The sequence below is a fragment of the Saimiri boliviensis genome, chromosome 12, assembly GCF_048565385.1.
Source record: "Saimiri boliviensis isolate mSaiBol1 chromosome 12, mSaiBol1.pri, whole genome shotgun sequence".
In the NCBI taxonomy this organism is placed as follows: Eukaryota; Metazoa; Chordata; class Mammalia; order Primates; family Cebidae; genus Saimiri; species Saimiri boliviensis.
Genome location: NC_133460.1, coordinates 43,098,437 through 43,122,088, shown reverse-complemented (window position 1 = coordinate 43,122,088; position 23,652 = coordinate 43,098,437). Strand labels below are relative to the sequence as shown.

The 23,652-nt window shown below is 40.4% G+C and overlaps 1 protein-coding gene across 1 annotated transcript in view; it reads right to left on the bottom strand.

Moving 5' to 3' along the window:
• Nucleotides 1-23,422, bottom strand: part of REEP3 (receptor accessory protein 3) — a 108,024-nt gene extending 84,602 nt beyond the window's left edge. Inside the window, exon 1 of the mRNA XM_039477779.2 lies at nt 23,196-23,422. Within this exon, the coding sequence (XP_039333713.1) occupies nt 23,196-23,227 (32 nt within the window). The 5' untranslated portion in view covers nt 23,228-23,422. The remainder of the gene's footprint in view (nt 1-23,195) is intronic.
• Between the last annotated feature and the right edge of the window lie 230 nt (nt 23,423-23,652).

The window sequence follows — 23,652 nt, the reverse complement described above, 5'->3', positions numbered from 1 at the left end:
CTCAGTAAAGAAAAATCCCCTCATCAGGCTATGCAGGTTAGATGAAATTGATCAAACTCCTCTGACTTTTACAGTTTCATATTTTGCATCTCTGTGCTCCACTGATATTGAAATGCTTGATTTCTGAAGGGAGTCATATTATTTTTCTATGCCTTGGTATATATTGTTTCCTCTGAGGCCTTTTCACAAGGAAGATAACTTCAAAGATGAAATTGAAAGGTCATTTTCTCTGGGAAAATATATTTGCCTCCTCTAGATGAGAACCCTTTCTCCATGTTCTCATAACATTTTGTACATACTTGAAGTAGCAGTGTTACTTTGGGCAAGTAGTTAACCCTTCTCTGTCTGCTTTTCTATAAAAATGTAATAATAATAGTGCATATCTTGCTGTGAACATTAAATGAGTTGAACCATATAATAATACCAGGATCATGGTACACATTTCATAAGTATTAGTAGTATTATTGACATCAGACAATATTATGCTTACTGACTTTTCTATTTGTGGTCTCCGTGTTGAGTATTCCTTTAAAACGGAAACTGTGCCATGTTTAGCTGTGCATCCCCAGGCCTGATACGTAACAGGTGTTCAATAAATATTTGCAGAAAGAATAAAAGAAAAAAAATCCCTTTCTTTACTGTGGTTAGGAAAGCAGAACTGAATCTTTTGTATACATAATTTGCCTAAGTTGAGACTGGAAAATAAAAATGTGACAAAAGAAATTGAAAAATATTCTATCTGACAGTTCTGGCTTTTCTTTTACAGTTTAAAAAGAAAAAGCAAATTAAGCTGGGTGCGGTGGCTTATGCCTGTACTTCCAGCACTTTGAGAGGTAGAGGTGGGCAGATCATGAGGTCAGGAGTTCGAGACCAACCTGGACAACATGGTAAAATCCTTTCTTTACTAAAAATACAAAAATTAGCCTGGCATGGTGGCAGGTGCCTATAATCCCAGTATTTGGGAGGCTGAGGAAGGAGAACAGCTAAAACCCGGGAGGCAGAGGTTGCAGTGAGCCGAAACTCTGCAACTGCACTTCAACCCAGGCAACAGAGTGAGACTCTGTCTCAAAAAAAAAGTGTGTGTGTGTGTGTGTGTGTGTGTGTGTGTGTGTGTCATGGTGGTGCATATCTGTAATCCCAGCTACTCAGCAGTTCAAGTCAGAAGATGGCTTGTGCCCAGGAGATGAAGGCTGCAGTAAGTCGCGATCATGCCACTGCTTTTTAGCCTTGGCAACACAGTGAGACTTCATGTCAGAAAATAAGTAAAGCTGGGCGCGATGGCTCACGCCTGTAATCCCAGCACTTTGGGAGGCCAAGGCGGGTGGATCAACTGAGGTCAGGAGTTCAAGACTAGCCTGACTAACACAGAGCAAACTCCATCTCTAGTAAAAATACAAAATTAGCTATGTGTGGTGGCTCATGCCTGTAATCCCAGCTACTTGGGAGACTGAGGTAGAAGAATTGCTTGAACCTGGGAGGTGGAGGCGGTGGTGAGCTGAGATTGCACCATTGCACTCCAGCCTGGGCAAAAAGAGTGAAACTGTCTCAAAAAAATGAATGAAAATAAATAAATAAATAATTCAAAACAATACAAGTTTTCCATGTTATTAAAACATTAGATTTTTAAAAAGTCAACATAGAACAACTTTACATGTAGAACAGACATGTGAAAGATAATAAAATGATTATTATTTTAAGCCATGAAGTAATATGACATAGAAATACTGGTAAGTTTTACCTTATGCATAAAAATGGAAATAATGTGAATTCTAGAAGTTGTTATAATTTCATGAAAACAATCTCAGGCCGGGCTCGGTGGCTCAAGCCTGTAATCCCAGCACTTTGGGAGGCCGTGGCAGGTGGATCACGAGGTCAAGAGATCGAGACCATCCTGGTCAACATGGTGAAACCCCGTCTCTACCAAAAATACAAAAAAATTAGCTGAGCATGGTGGCACGTGCCTGTAATCCCAGCTACTCAGGAGGCGGAGGTTGCAGTGAGCTGAGATCGCGCCATTGCACTCCAGCCTGGGTAACAAAAGCGAAACTCCATCTCAACAACAACAACAACAAAAAAAGCAAACAATCTCAAAGTTGGCTGGAAGAAGGAATTGAATGTTGTTTTTATGCCATTGCCATGGGCAATGCCACTTTAACTGGAAAAAAGAAATATTGACTATCCTTTGCTCAGATATCTTTATTAGGAGATGTTGAAGAATTTAAACTGCACGTAAAATGCTACTGGCTGACCTTTAAATAACAAACTAAGTACTCAGTTCTCTCCTTAATATAACTGGAGAGTTTATTAACTTTTTAGAAAAAAGTTTTCTGGATAGAATAAGTATGTTAGAACAAAGATCATCAATTTCTGTTCAGTGAATTATATACTGGTAGGTGGTTAAACTTCTGTAGCTAATAAACACTGCTTATTTGGGTTTAAATGCTACCACTTTGTTTTTGTCCTAATATAAAATAGATGGAAACTTTTCTGTCTCACTTTCATCTAATTGTTTAAGAAGAATGAATTGTACCTGGTAAGCAAATTCTAGGGTTCCGTGGAAAATTTAGAATTATCTGAACTATCTGAAAAGAGTCAATCACACCCTCTCATCTTAAGATAACTTTTAAAGGTTAAGGTACATGTTTATATACATGCTAATATTTCAGCTTGTTTTATACACACAAGCTATAAAATAAAGGTATTGATAATTCTGAGGGAAGATGAATTAAAACTAGTCTTTATTTTATTCAAAAGTAACATGTTTAATGGACTAAAATAAATGCTTTTAGTGGAGATGATTTATATTTATTATAGAATCATTGCCAGGGCTGGGCACAGTGGCTCACACCTGTAATCCCAGCACTGGGAGGCTGGGCGGGCAGTAAGGTCAAGTGTTCAAGATCAGCCTGGCCAATATGGTAAAACCTCGTCTCTACTAAAAATACAAAATCTAGCAGGGTGTGGTGGCAGGTCCCTGTAATCCCAGCTACTCCGGAGGCTGAGGCAGGAGAATCACTTGACCCTGGGAGGTGGAAGTTGCAGTGAGCACCACTGCATGCACTCCAGCCTGGGTGGCAAAGAGAGACTAACTCTATTTCAAAAAAGAAAAGAAACATTGGCAGAAAGACTAAAAAAATCTAAAACTCTCCCCTAGATCCACTACTCAAAAATAATCAATGATAACATTTGATTATCCAATTTCATATTATTACTATTAGTAGAGAAAGACTGACAGACTACATAGAAATGGGATCTTAAAAATATATAAATATATGTCACTGAAAATAACAGTCCTTAAACTGGGGATGGTAGTGTGCGCCAGATGTCTCAGTACTTTGGGAGGCTGAGGTGGGAGGACGGCTTGAGACCAGGAGTTTGGTCTCAGCCTGGGAGACAGAGTAAGACTTTGCCTCTTTTTTTTTTTTTTTTTGTTTTAAGACAGAGTTTCACTCTTGTTACCCAGGCTGGAGAGCAATGGTGCGATCTCGGCTCACCGCAACCTCCGCCTCCTGGGTTCAGGCAATTCTCCTGCCTCAGCCTCCTGAGTAGCTGGGATTACAGGCAGGAGCCACCATGCCCAGCTAATTTTTTGTATTTTTAGTAGAGACGGGGTTTCACCATGTTGACCAGGATGGTCTTGATCTCTCGACCTCGTGATCCACCTGCCTCGGCCTCCCAAAGTGCTGGGATTACAGGCTTGAGCCACCGCGCCCGGCCGACCTTGCCTCTTTTAAAACAAAACAAAACAAAACAAAAAATCTTTAAATTACATTTGTTTAAATTTAACAGATGATAAGTAAAACTGAAGGAATAAATAAATTGTACTTAATCAGTAGAAATGTCAGGGTCTAACATAATCCTTTAAAAAAAGGATTATGAAAGGCTGGTGTTCCAACTCTCCAGCATCTGTCTTTCTGCTATGGAAGATAAAATTTGCCCTCAAGCTTCCTTCCTCTCTTCACCCTTCCCCCTCCTCTACAGATTTTTATTACATATTATTTTTTAACCAAGATGTAGAATACATTCTAGTTTACAGTCTTAATACTGTGGATACATTAAAAGGTATGAAATGCTTTTAATTAAAAACAAACATAAACTCCACACTGACAAATTTTACAAATGATCTTTTCAAGGCAGCTTAAATGTGTACTGCTACAAATGTGCTGTACAGCCATCTCACAAATATGTTATTTTGCTGTTTGCTAGACTTTGTTCTCATGCTAACTGGAAATATAAAATGCATTTCCAAGTTGAATTTCATGAGGTACTGTAGAGAATGTTGTAATAAAATCCAGACAGTCCATCTATTACATTCTTTTCTCCTAACACTTCTGTAATTCAATCTTAAAAGACAATTAAGTTTGTCTGGAGAGATTACTTCCTTATAGGCCACTAACGTTGCTTACTGTTAATCTTCAGATAATTTTTAAGTTCTCAAATTTTCTTTTCTTTTCTTTTTTTTTGAGACAGAGTTTCACTCTTGTTACCCAGGCTGGAGTGCAATGGCGCGATCTTGGCTCACCGCAACCTCCGCCTCCTGGGTTCAGGCAATTCTCCTGCCTCAGCCTCCTGAGTAGCTGGGATTACAGGCACGTGCCACCATGCCCAGCTAATTTTTTATATTTTTAATAGAGACGGGGTTTCACCATGCTGACCAGGAAGGTCTCGATCTCTTGACCTCGTGATCCACCCGCCTCGGCCTCCCAAAGTGCTGGGATTATAGGCTTGAGCCACCGCGCCCGGCGGGTTCTCAAATTTTCTTGTTTTAATATCGTCAAGTCACTGAAAACCAAACTGAGAATATTTTACAATTTGTGTTGCCTTATTTTAAAATGGTAACAATATTTGGCAGCTCAGATATAGTTTCCTGATACTACACTATTGTTTGTTTTTTTTTTTTGAGACGGAGTTTCGCTCTTGTTACCCAGGCTGGAGTGCAATGGCGCCATCTCGGCTCACCGCAACCTCCGCCTCCTGGGTTCAGGCAATTCTCCTGCCTCAGCCTCCTGAGTACCTGGGATTACAGGCACGCGCCACCATGCCCAGCTAATTTTTTGTATTTTTAGTAGAGATGGGGTTTCACCATGTTGACCAGGTTGGTCTCGATCTCTAGACCTTGTGATCCACCCACCTCAGCCTCCCAAAGTGCTGGGATTACAGGCTTGAGCCACCGCGCCCGGCCTACACTATTGTTTCTCAAAAAAAATCATCACCAGGTTTTCTCTCATATCCTCCAGTGTAATGGTTTTCAAACCCAATCATCTGGGGAAGTTTTTTTGAAAAAAAGCATGTCCAGGCGTCATCCCATATCAATTAAATCAGAATCCTTGGCAATGAAGTCTGAAAGAGGGTTTTTTAAAGCTTTTAAATACCGAATATTACTTTGTAAGCTCTAATTCTAAATGAAGAACCCAAAGCATCTCTATGAAAATGGATACTCTTAATTTATTGTGTGTTCTGTAACAGCAAATATAATTTTGACTTTTTTAAAAAGAGATGGGGTCTCACTATGTTGCATAGGCTGATCTCAAACTGCTAGGCTCAAGAAATCTTCCCGCCTCAGCCTCCTGAGTAGCTGGGACCATAGGTACACAACACTGTACCTGGATTCTTAAGATTTTCTAAGAGCTTCAAGTTACAAAAAAAAAAAAAAAAAAAAAAAATTGGGGCCAGGCGCGGTGGCTCACGCCTGTAATCCCAGCACTTTGGGAGGCCGAGGCGGGTGGATCACGAGGTCAGGAAATCGAGACCATCCTGGTCAACATGGTGAAACCCTGTCTCTACTAAAAATACCAAAAATTAGCTGGGCATGGTTGTGCGTGCCTGTAATCCCAGCTACTCAGGAGGCTGAGGCAGGAGAATTGCCTGAACCCAGGAGGTGGAGGTTGCGGTGAGCCGAAATCACGCCATTGCACTCCAGCCTGGGTAACAAGAGCGAAACTCCGTCTCAAAAAAAAAAAAAAAAAAATTTATGGTCTATCAACCATATTTCTCAAATTCAATGACAGCATCAATTTTCAACATTAGTAAAGCTATAAAACTGCTTTTCTGGTTCAAAGCTGTAATTTTAAACTATCCCATCTTTACAAAATTCAAAGGGACAATATGGTTAGAAAATTTTGCCTGTTTATTAGAAAGTTTTAGGATTGGTTTAAGAGATTCAACATTAGCAAAACACAAGACTCTAATGAACCTACAGTAAAACAAGAATCTGCTTAGGAGTTAAAAGATATACATGGTCACTGATTTCAGGGCCCATTTGTAGACTAGCATTCTTCATGCAAAAAAAAAAAGTGTTATTTAACCTAAAGTTGGCAATCTGTTGGTATTTCTGGGCAACTGTAGGATGCAGTATAGGTATAGATAACTTTTAAAGTGAAGTCTAGTAAATTTAGATACTTTGCATTCTTGATCTAGAAATCTTTATGAACAGACCTACAAATCTACTAGCTAATATCTCACGATATGTTCCTGAGGGGCAGTGAGGCTGTGAAAGTCCTCTACTCATCAAGTGAGCACAGCACATGGAATGGCAAGGGAACAAGCCTCACAGGCCAACTAAATCCTGGCCATCAGTGGGTGACAGATGTCTTAGCCAGATCACCCCCCCAGCAATGCTGACCACATGGAAACACACATGAAAAACTCACCATTTAATAATGTTCATTTTCTTCATCTTTTTTTTTTTTGAGATGGAGTCTCCCTCTGTCGCCTAGGCTATAGTGCAGTGTCTCAGTCTTGGCTCACTGAAACCTCTGCCTCCTGGGCTGAAGCAATTCTCTTGCCTCAGCCTCCCACGCAGCTGGGATTACAGGCATGTACCACCACGCCCAGCTAATTTTTATATTTTTAGTAGACACAGGGTTTCGCCATGTTGGCCAGGCTGATCTTGAACTCCTGACCTCAGGTGATCTGCCCACGTCGGTCTCCCAAAGTGCTAGGATTACAGGCGTGAGCCACCGTGTCCGGCCCATTTTCCTCATTTTATATAAATGACACTCTGTGTGCATAAGGAATCAAAGCTACACATCAAATATAAAATGTTATTATTAGATGTTATCTCCCACTGATAGGTTTAGACCCATCCTAGATTCTGGGGCTAATGTTAGTTTCTTTCTAACTGTGGGGAATTATTCTGAAATAAAACTCAAAAAGTTAAATTACTCTTATGTAGGAATTAGGGAGTTTCAAGCAACGTGACATTTTTGATCAGCTAAACTAACACAACAGGCAAGAAATATCATTAAAAATATGAAGCAGAAGCTGTTGAGTGAAGAATATTATTCTGCATTTCAATATCAACACTATCTCTTAGGCCTGTCTGAAACTGGAAGGAGCTATAGTGCAGGCACATTAATTTACACATTTTTGAGACATTGAGTTTCTTTTTATAGCAATATCCCATATATCAAATGAATAGACAAGAAAACAACTGCTATCTGAATAGACAAGAAATCAGTGGGTGGAGTGGGGAAAGAAAACTTTTAAGTGGCTATCGATGTAAGTACTTCCAGAACCTCAAAAACCCCTTGGGTAAATAAGAAATTGGACATTCTTCTTTGGATTCATACCAGCTTTGAGAAAAAGAAAGGACAAGACACAGCCTGCCTGGCGATTTCATAGAGGTTCTGGCCTTCTGTTCACATACTCATCATGACAGGTGCAGCCCCTTCCCTGTCTCCATCTGTGGCCTGGCTCAGCACTGAAACTGGCCTCTACACCAGCAAGAAGCATATGGGCTGGGACAGGATCAGTCTCTCCTTTCCATTGCTATCTGCTCCCTGCTTGTCTAAGCTCGCCCCTTTAGTTACTGTAGATATCTTGGTCCTGACTCACTGCAAGTGTTAAACATGTTTTTAATGTAATCATTGATTAAAGGAAAAGAATTTATGATACATACTTCTAAGTTATGAAGCACAGTAAAATGAGCCCAGTGAATCTGTCATCCAACTTAAGAAGTAGAATATCAAATATCATTGTTACAGATCCCTTTCCTCTCCCAGACTATCAGAGTTAACCCCATCCTAAAATTTATCATTCTTTCATTTCTGAAAAATAGACTTGCTAAATACATATACGTGTGTATATATACATCACTAAATTATACATTGTTCAGTTTTGCCTATGACAGGGCCTTTAAAATGGCATCATACCATAGGTAATCATATCTGGCTTGCTTTTTTAAAAAAACACACACACTATAACTTTCCTAACAGTCATCCAAGTCGAGGCTTCTAAGTGGTAGTTCCTGTTGTATAATATTCCGTTATGTACCTCAATCAATGTTTACTTACCAATTCTTCCGTCCATGTAAACTATTATTTTTCATAGACTTTTGCTTTAAGAACTTTCCTATAAATATCCTTGCAAATGTCTCTTGCTTGGTATGCCAAATTTCTTTGATGGTACATAGCTAGTTGTGGAATTGCTGGGTTATAGGGTATGTGAATGATTAACACTATAAGTTAGGGCCAAATTGTTTTCCAAAGCAGTTCCAGCATCTTAGTCTCCTACTGGCATCATGAAAAGGATCCTGTTGCTCTACACTTCTTTGCCAACACTTGGTATTTTCAGACTTCTTAATTTTTGCAACCTAGTAAGTGTGAAATGGAATTTCAATGTGGTCGTAATTTACATTTTCTTGAAAACGAATGAGTTTTGTATGTCTTTTTATATGTCTAGTTGCCATTGGTTTCATCTTCTATGAGATGCCAGTTCATTTGTCCACTTTTCTTTTTAGGTTATCTTTTTTCCTGTTGATTTTAAGGAATTCTTTTCATCTTCTGATTATTATACTTTGGTAGTTATCTAAGCAATGAAACTGCTGACATTTTTTACTCTCATTGGGCAACAATTCTAGTGCTGGCTTCTCCCATTGCACCCTCCTCTTTTGCCTCAAGTTAGGCAGGAATTGAGAAAACCGCAATATGATTTTCTAATTAGCTTTTAAAATTCTATATCTTCAGGATATTTTAAATAATTTAGTTACTTTTCACATAGGCAGAGATAAAATTATTGTCATGAATGGTGAATGTAATGGAAATGGACATTCAATCACCATTGTGGATAATGCAAACTGTATCTTGATAGGGTGATTATAGATGAGTACAGACATTTGATGAAACACACAGAAATTACTGTATATAAATTCTATCCCAACAAGGAGGATTTAAAATAACAGGTATAAATTACAGCACAATAGGATCTATGTCTGGAGCTAGAGTGCCATGTAGCTTTGCTACTTGGTAGCTGTGTGACCACTTTGGGCATGTTATTTCATATTTCTAAGTCTGAGGTTTCTCATTGGTGAAATGAACATAACAGCAGTACCTGTATCATGAAGATGGTTGTGAGACAGAAGCGAATTAGTTTGAAACTGCTTAGAATAATGCCTGATGCGGAATGAGCATCAGATACATGCTAGGCTATAAAAAATGTAGACAAATGTTATCTGTTGCTTCCTCTATGGTTTGTTGTAGGGTCCGAAAAATTCTTCTCTACCAAATTGTGACATTCTCCTCCCTTTTCTTCCAAAAGGTTAAGTGCTGTAGTTTTTACATTTGGGTAGATAATACACTTAGGATTTATTTTTGAGGTTGCTGTGTAGTAAAGATCTTTCTAATTTTTTTTTATCTGAGAGATAACCAATTATGACAACACTATTTATTAAGCTAGCTATCCTTTCCTGTTGATTTTGAATTGTACCACTGTCATATCAGATTCCTTGCAAGCTTGGGTTAATTTCTGGATTTGTTATATGTTCTATTAAGTCTACTGGCAATCACAGTTACAGTACTACACTGTTGTAATTCCTACATTATAATAAATCATGATATGTAATAATGGAAGTCTTTATTCCTTGCTCTTCACAGTTATCTTATAGATTCCTGGGCTTTTGCTCTTTCATATAAACTTTATAGGTAATTAGCCTATCAGTTTCCGTGAAAACAACAATAAAAATCCTGTTGGAATTCCATTAAATTTATAATTTTTTTAGGAGAAGAACTGATAATCATCAATTAATACTGACCCGCTAACATAAACTACACATTTATTCAGATATTCTTTCAGATTTCAATCATATTTTGTAACTTTATAGTTCTTTTCCCTCCAATATTTTAGTTTTTTAACAGGAAAATATAATCTGTTGACATTTATTATTATTAATGATACATTAAAACCCATTTCTACCATCCTTTCTTCCCCCTTATGTCTCTCTCACGCAGCTGACCCCTTTATTTTGGCCTTCTGTTACCTCTTTAGCCTCCTTTCTTCTCTTCTATTAGTTTGGAAACAATAAATTATATTTCTAATCTTTAAAAATTACTATTTTTCTTCACATGACAGAGACCATACCATTCTCTTCCTACCTTTGCTGAGAATAAAGGGAAAAAGAAAAACCCAGAGATAAAGGTGAAGAAAGGATAAGAGGGATGTCAAGTGACAGTAATGGCATACTTTGAAGAGGAGATCATAATTGAAGTCCTCAAAGGAAAAAAACTGACTGCTTTCCTTTCTCATACAGTTCCTGCCCTTATCACACACTTTAAAAAGTGTGTCTAGGCAGTGTCACTTGCAGGGTTATATAGGTCATATCACTTTCAGTATTTCCTTGATATTTTTCAGTCATTCAGGAACTCAAGGTCTCTATTGTAACCATTACTCTTAAAATGGCTTACTAGCTTATATTTTTTTGATCCTAGTTTTAGGTGAGCTATTTTAGTTAAAGCATTGTAAGAATTTGTCACCAGCAAAAATCTGAGGCAACTGAGTATAGATTTACAGAGAGATACCTTTTGTATCTTAAACTTATAGGAAGCCAGTCGAAAGAAAGCAGTATTTGCATCACATTTACCACATAAAATATTCAAGACTGGTTGTGGTGGTTCACACCTGTAATTCCAGCACTTTGGGAGACTAAGAAAGGAGGATCACTTGAGGCCAGGAGTTCAAGAACAGACTGGGCAACACTGCAAGACCCTGTCTCTGCAAAAAACTAAAAAATTAGCTGGGCATGACAGTGTGTGCCTATAATTCTAGCTACTTAGGAGGCGGAAGCCGGAGGATCACTGGAGCCCAGGCATTTGAAGTTACAGTGAACTATGATTGTGCCACTGCACTCCAGCCTGAGCAACAGAGGGAGACTCTGTCTCTAAAAAATAAATAATTAAATAAATAATAATACTGCTGGCCATGGTGGCTCATGCCTGTAATCCCAGCACTTTGGGAGGCCGAGGCGGATGGATCACAAGGTCAGGAGTTTGAGACTAGTCTGGCCAATATGGTGAAACTTCGTCTCTACTAAAAATAGAAAAAAAATTAGCTGGGCATGGTTAATGTCTGTAATCCCAGCTATTCAGGGGGCTGAGGCAAGAGAATTGCTTGAACCCAGGAGGCAGAGGTTGCAGTGAGCCAAGATCACGCCACTGCACTCCAGCCTGGGCAATAAAAGTAAAACTCCATCTCAAAAAAATGTGTGTGCGTGTGTGCGTGTGTGTGTGTGGTATAAAAGCGGCTTCCTTGTAACATCTACCTTCAGCCTTGGATTCACAGTAACAGAAAAATCTGTCTTCTTTTGTCATATGATGACTCTAAATTATATTAAGACAGTTAGTTTGTTAGACTTTTTTTCTCTTCTTCTTTTTTGTGAGACAGGGTCTTGCTCTTTTGCCCAGGCTGGAGTACAGTGGCACAATTCTAGCTCACTGCAGCCTTTATCTCCTGGGCTCAAGCGATCCTCTCACCTCAGCCTTCTGAGTAGCTGGGACTACAAGTACACACTATCATGCCGGGCTAATTTTTGCATTTTTTTGTATGTTGCCCAGGCTGGTCTCAAACTCCTGATTTTTTTTTTTCTCCTTTTCAAATCCAATCCCTGAAACTGTTCCTTGGCAGGTTAACTTTCTAAGGATATGCAAAAGAGATTGAATTGTGCTCCTCTCATCATGTACGTTGGGGACCTTACCCATTACAAGGTCAGAATGTGACCTGGTATTTGGAGATAGGGTCTTTACAGGGATAGCAATCAAGTTAAAATTAGCTAATTAGGGTGTCCAATATGACTAAACCAATATGACTTGTGCCCTCATAATAAGAGAAAATTTGGACACAGACATATGCACAAAGGGAGGACGCCACATGAAGATGAAGGGAGAGATCAGGGTGATGCATCTACAAGCTAAAGATGGGCAGCAAACCACCTGAGGCTCAGGCAGACACACAGAGGAGATCCTCCCTCATAGACTTCAGAAAGAATCAATCCTGTCCACACCTTGAATTTTAGGCTCCAGAACTGTGAGACAATAAACATCAGCTGTTTAAGTAACCCAGTTTGTGGGTACTTTGCTGTATCAGCCCCATCAACTCGTACATTTCCTAGAAATGTGACATTATAAAAGGTTAATGAAATTTCCACAGGAGAATGCTTTATTTATAGGTGAGAATAATTCTTTCCTAAAATGAACATATCATTACTTGAAAGTGTCAATGCTCTCAGGATTAATATACCTGAATATTTCCTAAGACCATGTTTTGAATTATTGGTTAGTACAAACCTATTTTGTTTAGATTTGTGCTATGACTTTTACTTTTATGATTTCCTTGGTAGTTCTGATTCTGCAGAATCAATGATACTGCTAATTGTTAAGAAAAGCAACAGAGTGATAACCTTCAGCTCTGTATTCTAATCCTAATGTCTTAATAAATTTTAAGACCAGGAAAACTATAACTTGTATGTCATATGTTGTTTATAGGTTTTAAAGAATATGAAATATAACAGTTGATATGCAGAATATGTGAGTATCAAAAATATTTTCAAAGTGTAGTCTATCAGTAATTTTCATCAATTTTTAGAAATTCTCTATAAACATGAAAACAGAAATTTTGAAACAGTAAAAAGATTATGACAGATTGATCAGCAATAGTAATTTATTTTCTACAAGTAGCAACAGTATTTTTATACAGAAAATTCTTAAGCCAGAGCTATCCTAAGATACTTGTGAATTTCCAAATATCATTATAGAATTTCTCTCATAAAATATACAGAAGCAGCAAATAGAAAATAATACAGCCATTTTCAGGTGGGAATGCTGAACGAACTCTATCTCTTAAGGATCACTTTAATAGAACTCTCTGAGATGATGAAAATGTTCTATTTTTATGCTGCCCACTAAGGTGATACAGGATAAGCATTCATGTAGCTACTGAGCACTTGAAATATAGCTAGTGTATTGACAAATTTATTTTTAAATAAATTAAATTATAATTAATTTACATTTAAATAGCCACACATAACCATATGCGATAGCACAGTTTTTAGCCTCATGCCCTCTCCATATATATTTTTCTTCTCTTTTTACGTAACACAGTGGTTCCCAACCAGTGGCAGTTTTGCCCACTAACTGACATATGTCAATTCCATAACTGGAGCCCTTTTTGGCTGTCATAACTGGTGGATGCTGCTAAACATCCCACAATGCACAAGACAGTCTCCCAGGACAGAGAATTATCCACTCAAAAATAAAAATAATTCAGAGGATAAGAAACAGTGATAGGCCGGGCGCGGTGGCTCAAGCCTGTAATCCCAGCACTTTGGGAGGCTGAGGCGGGTGGATCACGAGGTCAAGAGATCGAGACCATCCTGGTCAACATAGTGAAACCCCGTCTCTACTAAAAATACAAAACATTAGCTGGGCATGGTGGCTCGTGCCTGTAATCCTAGCTACTCAGGAGGCTGACGCAGGAGAATTGCCTGAACCCAGGAGGCGGAGGTTGTGGTGAGTGGAGATCGCGCCATTGCACTCCAGCCTGGGTAACAAGAGCAAAACTCCGTCTCAAAAAAAAAAAAAAAAAAAAAAAAAATCTAGTGGAAAAAGAAATAGCTAACAGAGCAGCAGTAACAAAAAATAGACAAAAGCAAATTGTTTCTGAAATTCAGGCTAATAAAGGAATCTTGTTGGAAGTTCTAGCCCATGCAGTGAAAACAAAACCCAATAGTTCAGAATGTATTTTATTTCTTAATGAAAAAACAAAAACAAAAACAAAAACAAAAACAGAAAAGATGACCTCTTACAGGGCATTTCCTACATATATTTTTAAGATGACATTTCAATTTTCTTGAAAACATCATTGTTCCCATTTATCTTATTTCTCATTGTCTAATAGCAATGTATCTTATTCTTAGATACAACCCATGAACATGTAAGCTATTCACATATGGATCTCATAAAAAATGGTAAAGACAAAATCTACCTTAACCTAATCAAAATAAAATATTTTAGCTATCATTGAGATTTTATAACCAATTAAAAAATTTAAAGCACATATAAGGAAAAATATCACTCAGGTAATTTTGACTGTCATCAAACTTCCATAAAGATTTAAAAATTAGGATGTTTTTCATTAATCCTATCATAAACTTAACAAACATATACCCTAAGAAATGGTACATTCTCTTGCTGTATGGTAGCAAAGATGAATATAAGAATGACAGTCATGGCCAGGCGCCGTGGTTCATGCCTGTAATTCCAGCGCTTTGGGAGGCCAAGGCGGTAGGAACGCTTGAGGCCAGGAGTTGGAGACCAGCCTGGGCAATATGGCAAGACCCCCATCTCTACAAAAGTAAAATAAGAAAATTAGCTGGGTGTGGTAGTCCTGGCTACCTGGGAAGCTGAGGTGGGAGGAATGCTTGAGCCCAGGAGTTTGAGGCTTCAGTGAACTAGGCTCATGTCGCTGCACTACACTCGAGCCTGGGCGACAAAGTGAAACCCTGTCTCTAAAATAAACAAATAAAATAAATTTAAAAAACAAAAGAATGACATTCACTTCCAGTCATGTTATTCCATTTTCTTTCCTATATTTGTTAAAGTATTCAATCCTACTTCCCTATCTTATCTCCAAAACCATTTTAGCTAGGTTACCAAGTTTAAAGGGATGATTTTTAGTGACAGTGCAAATGCAGAGCCTTTTCTCTTTTCCCAATCTGGAATAAGTATGTCTGGAAAGAGGCTCATTAGAGAAAAAACCTTTTATTCAATGCTCAGATTCTTTCAGTCTCTCTTTCCAAATAATGCATTCACTGCAGCTTTCATGAGAAAAATTAATTGTGAAATAAGCTCTGGAGAAGGGCAAAAAGACAGTCCCCAAATTCATGGAGCATAATATTTACTATCAACAGTTCTGTAATTTATAGTTCACATTCATTATTTTCATTCTTTTACTGCAGAAAATAAATATTTATTAAGCTTCTTTTGTGTGCAATGAACATATTAGAGAAAAGATCTCCCTCATGGAGACTATTTTCTAGTTGGAGAAGACAAATGATAGATTAAAGAAGTGAAGTATGTATAAAAGTACCAAATACTACAGACAAGAGAACACGGAAGGAAAGTAGGAGTGCAGAGGTCACTGAGAAAGTGAACACCTGAAGTAAGTGAGGCAGGAGGGTATCTGTGGGAAGTGCACTGAGGCAGGGGCCATCAAGTGCTCAGGCTCTCAGGTAAGATGCAAGCTGGAGCAGTCCAGAGACACTGTGGCTGGAGTTACAACGGCAGTGGGCAGGTGGAGAAAAGGTTGGAGATGAAAAAATGTCCAGACCATGTACTGTTTGTAGACCATGATAAAGACTTGGCTTTCCAGAGCGAGGGAGAAAGTCACCTGAGGATCGTTAGACAAGTCACATGACTTGGGTTTCAACAGGACTATTTTGGCTGCTGTGGAGGAGGGACAAGGGCAGACACAGGATGCTATGCTACTACAATGCATTTCAGAGATGATGTTGGCTTGGACTAGAGTGGTGTATGTAAAGGTGGTGAGGACAGGATGTATTTTGAGAGCAGAGTCAATAAGATTTGTGGATTCAATGTAGGGAGCAAGAGAAAGCAAGGAATCAAGGATGGTATGATCCCAAGGTTTTTGGCTTGAGCTGCTAGAGAGTAGGGATGGCATTAACAGAGTGGGGGAAGGCTGCCAGAGGAGCCAGATGGGGAAAGAAGCTTAGGAGCCTAGTTTCTGATGTCTTAAGTTCAGCCTGACTTTCAGATGTTTCCAAGTGGAACGAGGAAGGCAGCTGAAAATATGATCACGGAGTTCAGTAGAGAGATCTGGGTTGGAAATATAAATTAATAGGAATCCTTAAAGGAGTACAAATAGAAAAGACAAAATGGTCTAAGGACTGATCCCCTTGACATGCCAACTTTAACAAGTCAGGGAACGTGGAGAAATGTGCCACGGAGGCTGAGAAGGGAGTGGCCAGTGAGTTACAAAGAAAACAGAAAAAAAAAAACAAAAAAGACAAAACAAGGTTTCTTGGAAATGAAGTGAAGAAAATACTTCAAGGAGAAAGTGAGCAATTGTATCAAAAGCTGCTGCTAAGTCAGAAGAGAATCAAACAATTTGGCCAAGTAGTAGTCACTGTTGATCTGAGAAGGGCAATTTCAACGGAGTGGAAGAAGGGAAATGTCGAAATCGTTTGGGTTCCAGAGTACCCTGAAGGAAAGAAAGTGAAGATGATGTATAGACTATCCTTTTTAAAAAAATTATTTTTCCTTTTTTTTTTTTTTTTTTTTTTTGAGACAGGGTCTCGCTCTGTTGCCCAGGCTGGAGAGTGCAGTTGCATATGGCTCACTAGAGCCTCAACATCCCAGGCTCAAGTGATTCTCCCACCTCAGTATCCATAGTAGCTGGGATTACAGGCATGTACCACTACGTCCAGCTAATTTATTTTTGTTGATGTATTTTTTGTAGAGATGGGGTTTCACTAGGTTGTCTGAATTGGTCTTGAACTCCTTGGGCTCAGGCGATCTGCACTCTTCAGCTTCCCAAAGTGCTGGGATTACAGTGTGAGCCACTGTGCCTGGCCTAGACTATTCTTTTGAGGAATTTTTGCTTTAAAGAGTCAGAGAGAAATGGGGTGATAATATGAAAAGTACGGTAGGTTGCCGGGCGCGGTGGCTCAAGCCTGTAATCCCAGCACTTTGGGAGGCCGAGGCGGGTGGATCACGAGGTCAAGAGATCGAGACCATCCTGGTCAACATGGTGAAACCCCGTCTCTACTAAAAATACAAAAAATTAGCTGGGCATGGTGGCGCGTGCCTGTAGTCCCAGCTACTCAGGAGGCTGAGGCAGGAGAATTGCTTGAACCCAGGAGGCGGAGGTTGCAGTGAGCCGAGATCGCGCCATTGCACTCCAGCCTGGGTAACAAGAGCGAAACTCCGTCTCAAAAAAAAAAAAAAAAAAAAAAAAAAAAAAAAAAAAAAAAAAAAAAAGAAAAGTACGGTAGGTTAAAAGATTTTTTTTCTGAGATGGGAGAAATAATAGCATGTTGGTATGCTGTTGAGAAAGATCTAGCAGAGAAGGAAAAAGAGATGAAGCTGAAAAGAAGGGGGGAATTGCTGAAGTATGGCTTTTAAGGTGTGTAATTTAGCCTCTGAAGGTATCCATTATAGCATTCAATATAAATGAAGAGAATCAGAGAAAAAGAGTTGTGGTTTTTACAAGTACTGCCAGACAATTAAATTATGGTAAAACAAAATGTATTATCATTGTAAAAAGGGAAATATAGATATGTGGAATTAAAAAGGAAGTCTCCAAATAATCCAATTCTACATAAAAAAGTAGCACTTATCAAATACCTGAGTATCTAATTTTACATTTAGAAATGATCAAGCATCATAAAATAAAATAGAAACAAGGTAAACTATATTAAAACTATAAACTCCTGGCTGGGCACATTGGCTCACACCTGTAATCCCAGCACTTTGAGAGGCCAAGGCGGGTGGATCACGAGATCAGGAGATCGAGACCATCCTGACCAACTTGGTGAAACCCTGTCTCTACTAAAACACAAAAATTAGCTGGGCGTGGTGGCGTGCACCTGTAGTCCCAGCTACTCGGGAGGCTGAGGCAGGAGAATTGCTTGAACCTGGGAGGCAGAGGTTGCAGGGAGCCGAAATGGCGCCACTGCATTCCAGCCTGGTGCCTGGCAACACAGCAAGACTCTGTCACACACACACAAAAAAACAACCCAAAAACTATAAACTATCTATGCAACGAAGAATAAAATATCTAAAACAAAAGTGAAATTAGATTGAAAAACACGTTTGCATCAAATATCACATATGGTTAATTCCTTTATCATGTAAAAAGCTCAGACAAAACAAGTAAATTATCAAGCAATCAAGAGATAAATGAGCAAAGTATATACGTACTGTATGCACAATCGGATATATAATTAATAAAACTTGGGATAAGCATTCAACCTTGCTGATAAATAAAACACAAAAGCAAACAATGAGATCTGTTATATTTATTGGTAAAATATTAAAAAATTAAAACTTCTAATTCTGGCTATATTGTGATAAAGACAGTATTCCTACATTGCTGCTAGCAATATAAAATATTAATATCCTTTGGGGAGCAATTTGGCAATTCATATCAGTGATCATAAAAGTATTCAGTGTTTGACTCAGAAATACTCCTCTTGTGTATTTATCCCAAAGAAATATGTACTTCAAAAGAAGTATATATAATGTCCATTATAGCATTATAATTGCATTTCAGCATTACTTATAATAATGAAATATTAGAAAATATGTAAATGCAAAATTAAATACAAATAGATGAATGGCTAAGAAAATAATATTGGCCTGATCAAACAGAAGATATTAAATAAGATTTCAGAGAAACATGGAAGATTCTTACAATATAATAATAAAGAATAACATTTTTACTACACTCAAATTATATTACACACAAAATAATTCAAATTAAAAAATGTATATTGAAGATAGTGTAAACATTCAGCATGCTGGGACTTTAGGAGAGTATGTTTTTCCTTGTTCTGATAACTACTATTGGCATTTACTGAATACTTAATATGTGCCAGATACTGGACTATGGACATTACATATATGAATGCATTTAATCCCATGGGGTAGGTTATAATGCATAAATGGCAGAGCTAATAGTTGAATTTGGCAATTTAGCTTTAATCTTGATCTTAATTACAATGCTGCATCATAAAAACAAATTAAGAAAAGTTAGGGAAATAAATGGGATTTCCCTCAACTTGTGAGAGTCATGTTTCAAAAGATGAGGTGTGGATATCACGTATGAATGGAACATCATTTGGTAATATCAGGTTACTAACCCTTAAAAATTGGTAACTAATCTGTCAATCTTGCCTGTGAAGTTAAAGTAAGTTGAGTTTGAACAGACAGTAAAGGAAAAATAATTTCGTATCATCACAGAATGCTAAGGCCTCATAAAAGAGTTTGGGGGTTATCAGGTCTCTTTGCCCCTTCTGAGAAATAGAATCAAGGTCTACGGGCTGGTCCGAGTGCAGTGGTGTTTACAACTAATTGATCACAACCAGTTACAGATTTCTTTGTTCCTTCTCCACTCCCACTGCTTCACTTGACTAGCCTTAAAAAAAAAAAAAAAAAGAACGGAGGTCTACAATTAGCAAGAGACTGCCTCAGGGTTATTCAGCTGGTTAATGTAACCAAAGCCAGTTCTAAATTCCAAGTTTCTTGATAATAATCCAATGATATTTCTTCCTACACCATTTTACTCACTTTCCTCATAAAAAAGCTATCTATGTAACTATTACGTTTTAAGTGTACACTCAATGCCAAGGACTACACTTACATGTTTTAGTTAAACTAATTTAATCTTCACAACATTTTTTTTTTTTTTTTGGAGACAGAGTCTTGATCTATTGCCCAGGCTGGAGTGCAGTGGCACGATTTCAGCCCACTGCAACCTTTGCCTCTAAGGTTCAAGTGATTCTCGTGCCTCAGCTTCCCAGGCAGCTGGGATTAACAGGTGTGCACCACTATGCCTGGCTAATTTTCTTTACAACTGTCTCATGTGGTAAGTATTATAATCACTTAAAGACAAGAAGACTGAAGCTCAGAAGAGTTTAGCATGCTCCCCAAGACCACACAGTTGTTAGGAATGGTGTCCAGGGCCAGGTGTGGTGGCTCACACCTGTAATTCTAGCACTCTGGGAGGTAAAGGTGGGTGGATCACATGAAGCCAGGAGTTCGAGGCCAACCTGGCCAATATAATGAAAGCCTATCTCTACTAAAAATACAAAAAAATTAGCCAGGCGTGGTGGTGCGCACCTGTAGTGGGGCACGCCTGTAGTCTCAGTTACTTGAGAGGCCGAGGCATGAGAGATGAGAATCACTAGAACCTGGGAGGCGGAGGCTTCAGTGAGCCAAGATCACACCGCTGCACTCCAGACTGGGTGATAGAGAAAGGCTCTGTCTCAAGAAAAAAAAAAAAAAAAAAAAAAGTCCAGGGCTAATTCCAAAACCAGGGCTTTTGCCCCCAGTGTTAAGTGCAGGATCTGGGGACAAAGATTTCTGATTCTCTAACCAGATATCCCTTCCTTATCCAACACTGGGTATTAGACTGAGCATACAGGATGCTCTGGGTATGGAGGTTCCCTGCCCATGCTACCACAGGTTCATGTTGAGAGAAGGGTCTGATCTGGCTCAGGAAGAGATGGTTGTCTCAGTAAAAAGAATACAAGTAAATTCTATCTCCTGGTGTGAAAAAGGTTTCCAAGTTTGTGTAGATCCTGTGATTGCTCTTTCATGTTTAGAGAAACTGAATAAAGAGGAAAAACAGAATGATGTTTACATTCTCTGATAAGTGTGCTTTCTAATGTGCTAATGTGTTCCTGGTTCACAAAATACAGTTCCTGACACTTGATAGACACATTTCTTTTCATGACCTCTTCTTCCTCACATTATTGTTCCCTGTCTTTAGCCCCAAAGCTTACATTCTGTAGCTCAAGCACTGTAGGCTTTAATCCCCTCTCTCCAGTTAGGGAGCCTCCTAAGGAGTCTCTTTGTCTTCCAGGTCTCCATTGCCAATCATTTCACACAAGGGCAGAGAATCTTCTAAAGCAAAGCTGTTGCTGCCTTATAACATTCACCCTTTCTCTCTTGAAAACAGGCCCCAGGCTACTTTTCCAGCTTGCTTTTTCCCTACCCAAGTCCCTCACGCCCACTGTAACTAATCTGGGCTTTTCCTCCTCTGGGCTTTGGCTCACACTGGTCCCCATATCTGGAATCCTTTCCTTTTTTCATCTTTGGCTGCTAGATTCTGTCCATTCTTTTTTGTTTTGCTCTGTGGCTCAGGCTGGAGCGCAGTGGCATGATCATGGCTCACTGCAGCCCTGACTTCCTGAATTGGAGTGATTCTCCCACCTCAGTCCCTGAGTAGCTGGGATTACAGGTGTGAGCTACTGTGACTTTCTAATTTTTTTTTTTTTTGTAGAGACAAGGTTGCCCAGGCTGGTCTCTAACTCCTGGGCTCAAAGAATCTTTCCGCCTTGGCCTCCCAAAGTGCTGGGATTACAGGTGTGAGCCACTCTACCTGGCCTGTCTACTCTTTAAAGCCCATCTCGAAGGTAATTTCCCTTGCCTTTTCTGATTCTCTAACCAGATATCCCTTCCTTATCCAACACTGGGTATTAGACTGGGTGTAACTCTTACAAGAGTTAACATTTGGACCTGTACTGCAGATATCTGTGCACGTGAACTGTCAATTCACATGATCAACTACGTGTTACTGATCTTTGTGTTACAGGTAGCACCTAAAACAGACATTCGTATTCATTGTCAATTATAAAAAACAAAAGTCTGATGAGTAATGCAACCTATACGTGCTTCATAATTTTCTGTCAGTTGAAGAACTGGTCAAAGAAATTCAGAGGCTTTTTTTTTTTTTGTAAAGTACAGCTTCTTAATAGGGCACTTGATTTTCTAGGTGTGGACACAACAGTTGATAGACATCTACTGGGTCAAGAAAGGTATGCCTGAATTAGGTAAATGACAGACGCAAAGAGAGGCCAGGAAAAGGCTGAAAAACAAACTGAAGGTATCTGTGATATCCTTTTGTTTATATCTTGATTTTTAGTTTTGTACAGGGGAACAAAGGAAGCTTTGAGGCTTTAAAACTAGAAACTTTGTAATGTAATCAAACGAAAAATTTTGAATGCTGTCCTGCAAATCTGATTAAATAGGATAATTCACTTCCAAACAAAATAAACCCCAGACTAAGAAAATTTAGCTCCTTTTAACAAAAAAATCTGGTAATGTTAATTTTTCCTAAATTCTAAAGCTAATCAGAGAAGCCTGCCTCCTCACATAAACATTTTTTCATGTACCTTTATGAAACCTTCTGAGATAACATTAACTACTACAGAGATGAATAATGAATCCACAGGCCCTAGCTGTAACTACGTCATTGTTTACTTGGTGACTTTTTTTTTTTAAATCAGGGAGGGGGGTAAAATGGGGAGGATGAGAGAATATCAGTTTAAATTGTATTCAAATACGTTTACACGGTTAACACCACAACGCAAGGAATTTTTTTTCTCACAGGCCTGTAGCACTTGTTGGTAGAAGAACAATGAAACCGATAATTTGAACAAAGGCAACAGGCACCTGCAGCCTTTCAGTCACTTAGCAATTATTTCCGCCAAGACAGGGCCAAATTCGGGGATCTGGGCAAGCAGCCGGGTGTCACCTTTCAATACTAGGCGCCTTTCTCGGTAAGCTGCAAATCTTGGGACAACCAGGACCCTTCCTAGGGATCCTGGGCTGGGAGCGGTCTCGGGTTTTTAGACAAATCTCTCCTCCTACCACACGTGACCGAATGGCAATCAGCCGCCAAGAGAGACACCGCAACGCATCAGCCGCGGGATACAAAGCCTCGGCACTGCCGCCGCATCCTCTGGAGGATCACGGAGCCTCCCGCGCTCGGCGTCTGCGGAGCCTGCGCAGGGAGCCGCTGCGAGGCGCGCCGCTCCCGGGTCCGCAGGGCGGTGCCGCGCTGCGCGGGGAGCAGGAGCAGGGAGCGCGCGTCGCCAGCTCTGAGCGCCTGCCCACCCAGCACCGCCGGAGCAGGGGCGCCGCGTCGCACGCAGCCGGGCAGCGCCGCAGCCGCAGCCGCAGCCGCAGCCGCCGCAGTCAGGCCCTCCGCCGCCGCAGGGAGCCCCACAGCGACGTGAACAAGGGTAAGGAGGGCGAGGGCTCCCCCAGCCCCGCCGCAGGCCCGAGGCCGGGCCACCGCGTCCCCGCCCAGGCCCAGGCCTTCCTTTTCCTCCTGGCTCCTTCCCCTCCCCACAGCTCGCTTGGGCCTCGCACCGGCTGCAGGGAGCCGTGAGCGGCACTTACACTACGGCTCTGGAGATCATCCAGGACACCATCTTCACTAGGGCTTGGGCCCCAGGTCCGGGCGGGTGGGCGCAGAGCGCTGCCGACCGGGCCGCCAACGGCAGGCCGCGCGCTTCGCCGGCTCCTCGAGCTTTCCGGGGCCGCGCTGACGCCCTCGGGAGCCGGGCCCGGTGTGTGCGCGCGGCGGCCTGGGCTGCGCGGCGGTCGGTCCCCCGCCCGCCCCCGCCTGCCGGCCCAGCCGCCGAGCCGGCCAGCCCCGCCCCTGCGCTCCGCTGATAGGCGGCGGCGGCGGCGCGTTGGCCCGGGCCCGGGTCGGGCCCAGGCAGCCGGGCTCCCGGCCCGGATCGGCGGGACCCTAGTCCGCGCTGGGCGGCCTAGCGGCCGCGGCCGTAACCCTGGCCCCCGCGCTCTAACCAACCTTACCCTCCTCCTTAGCTCTTTGGGACGCCCACCTCGC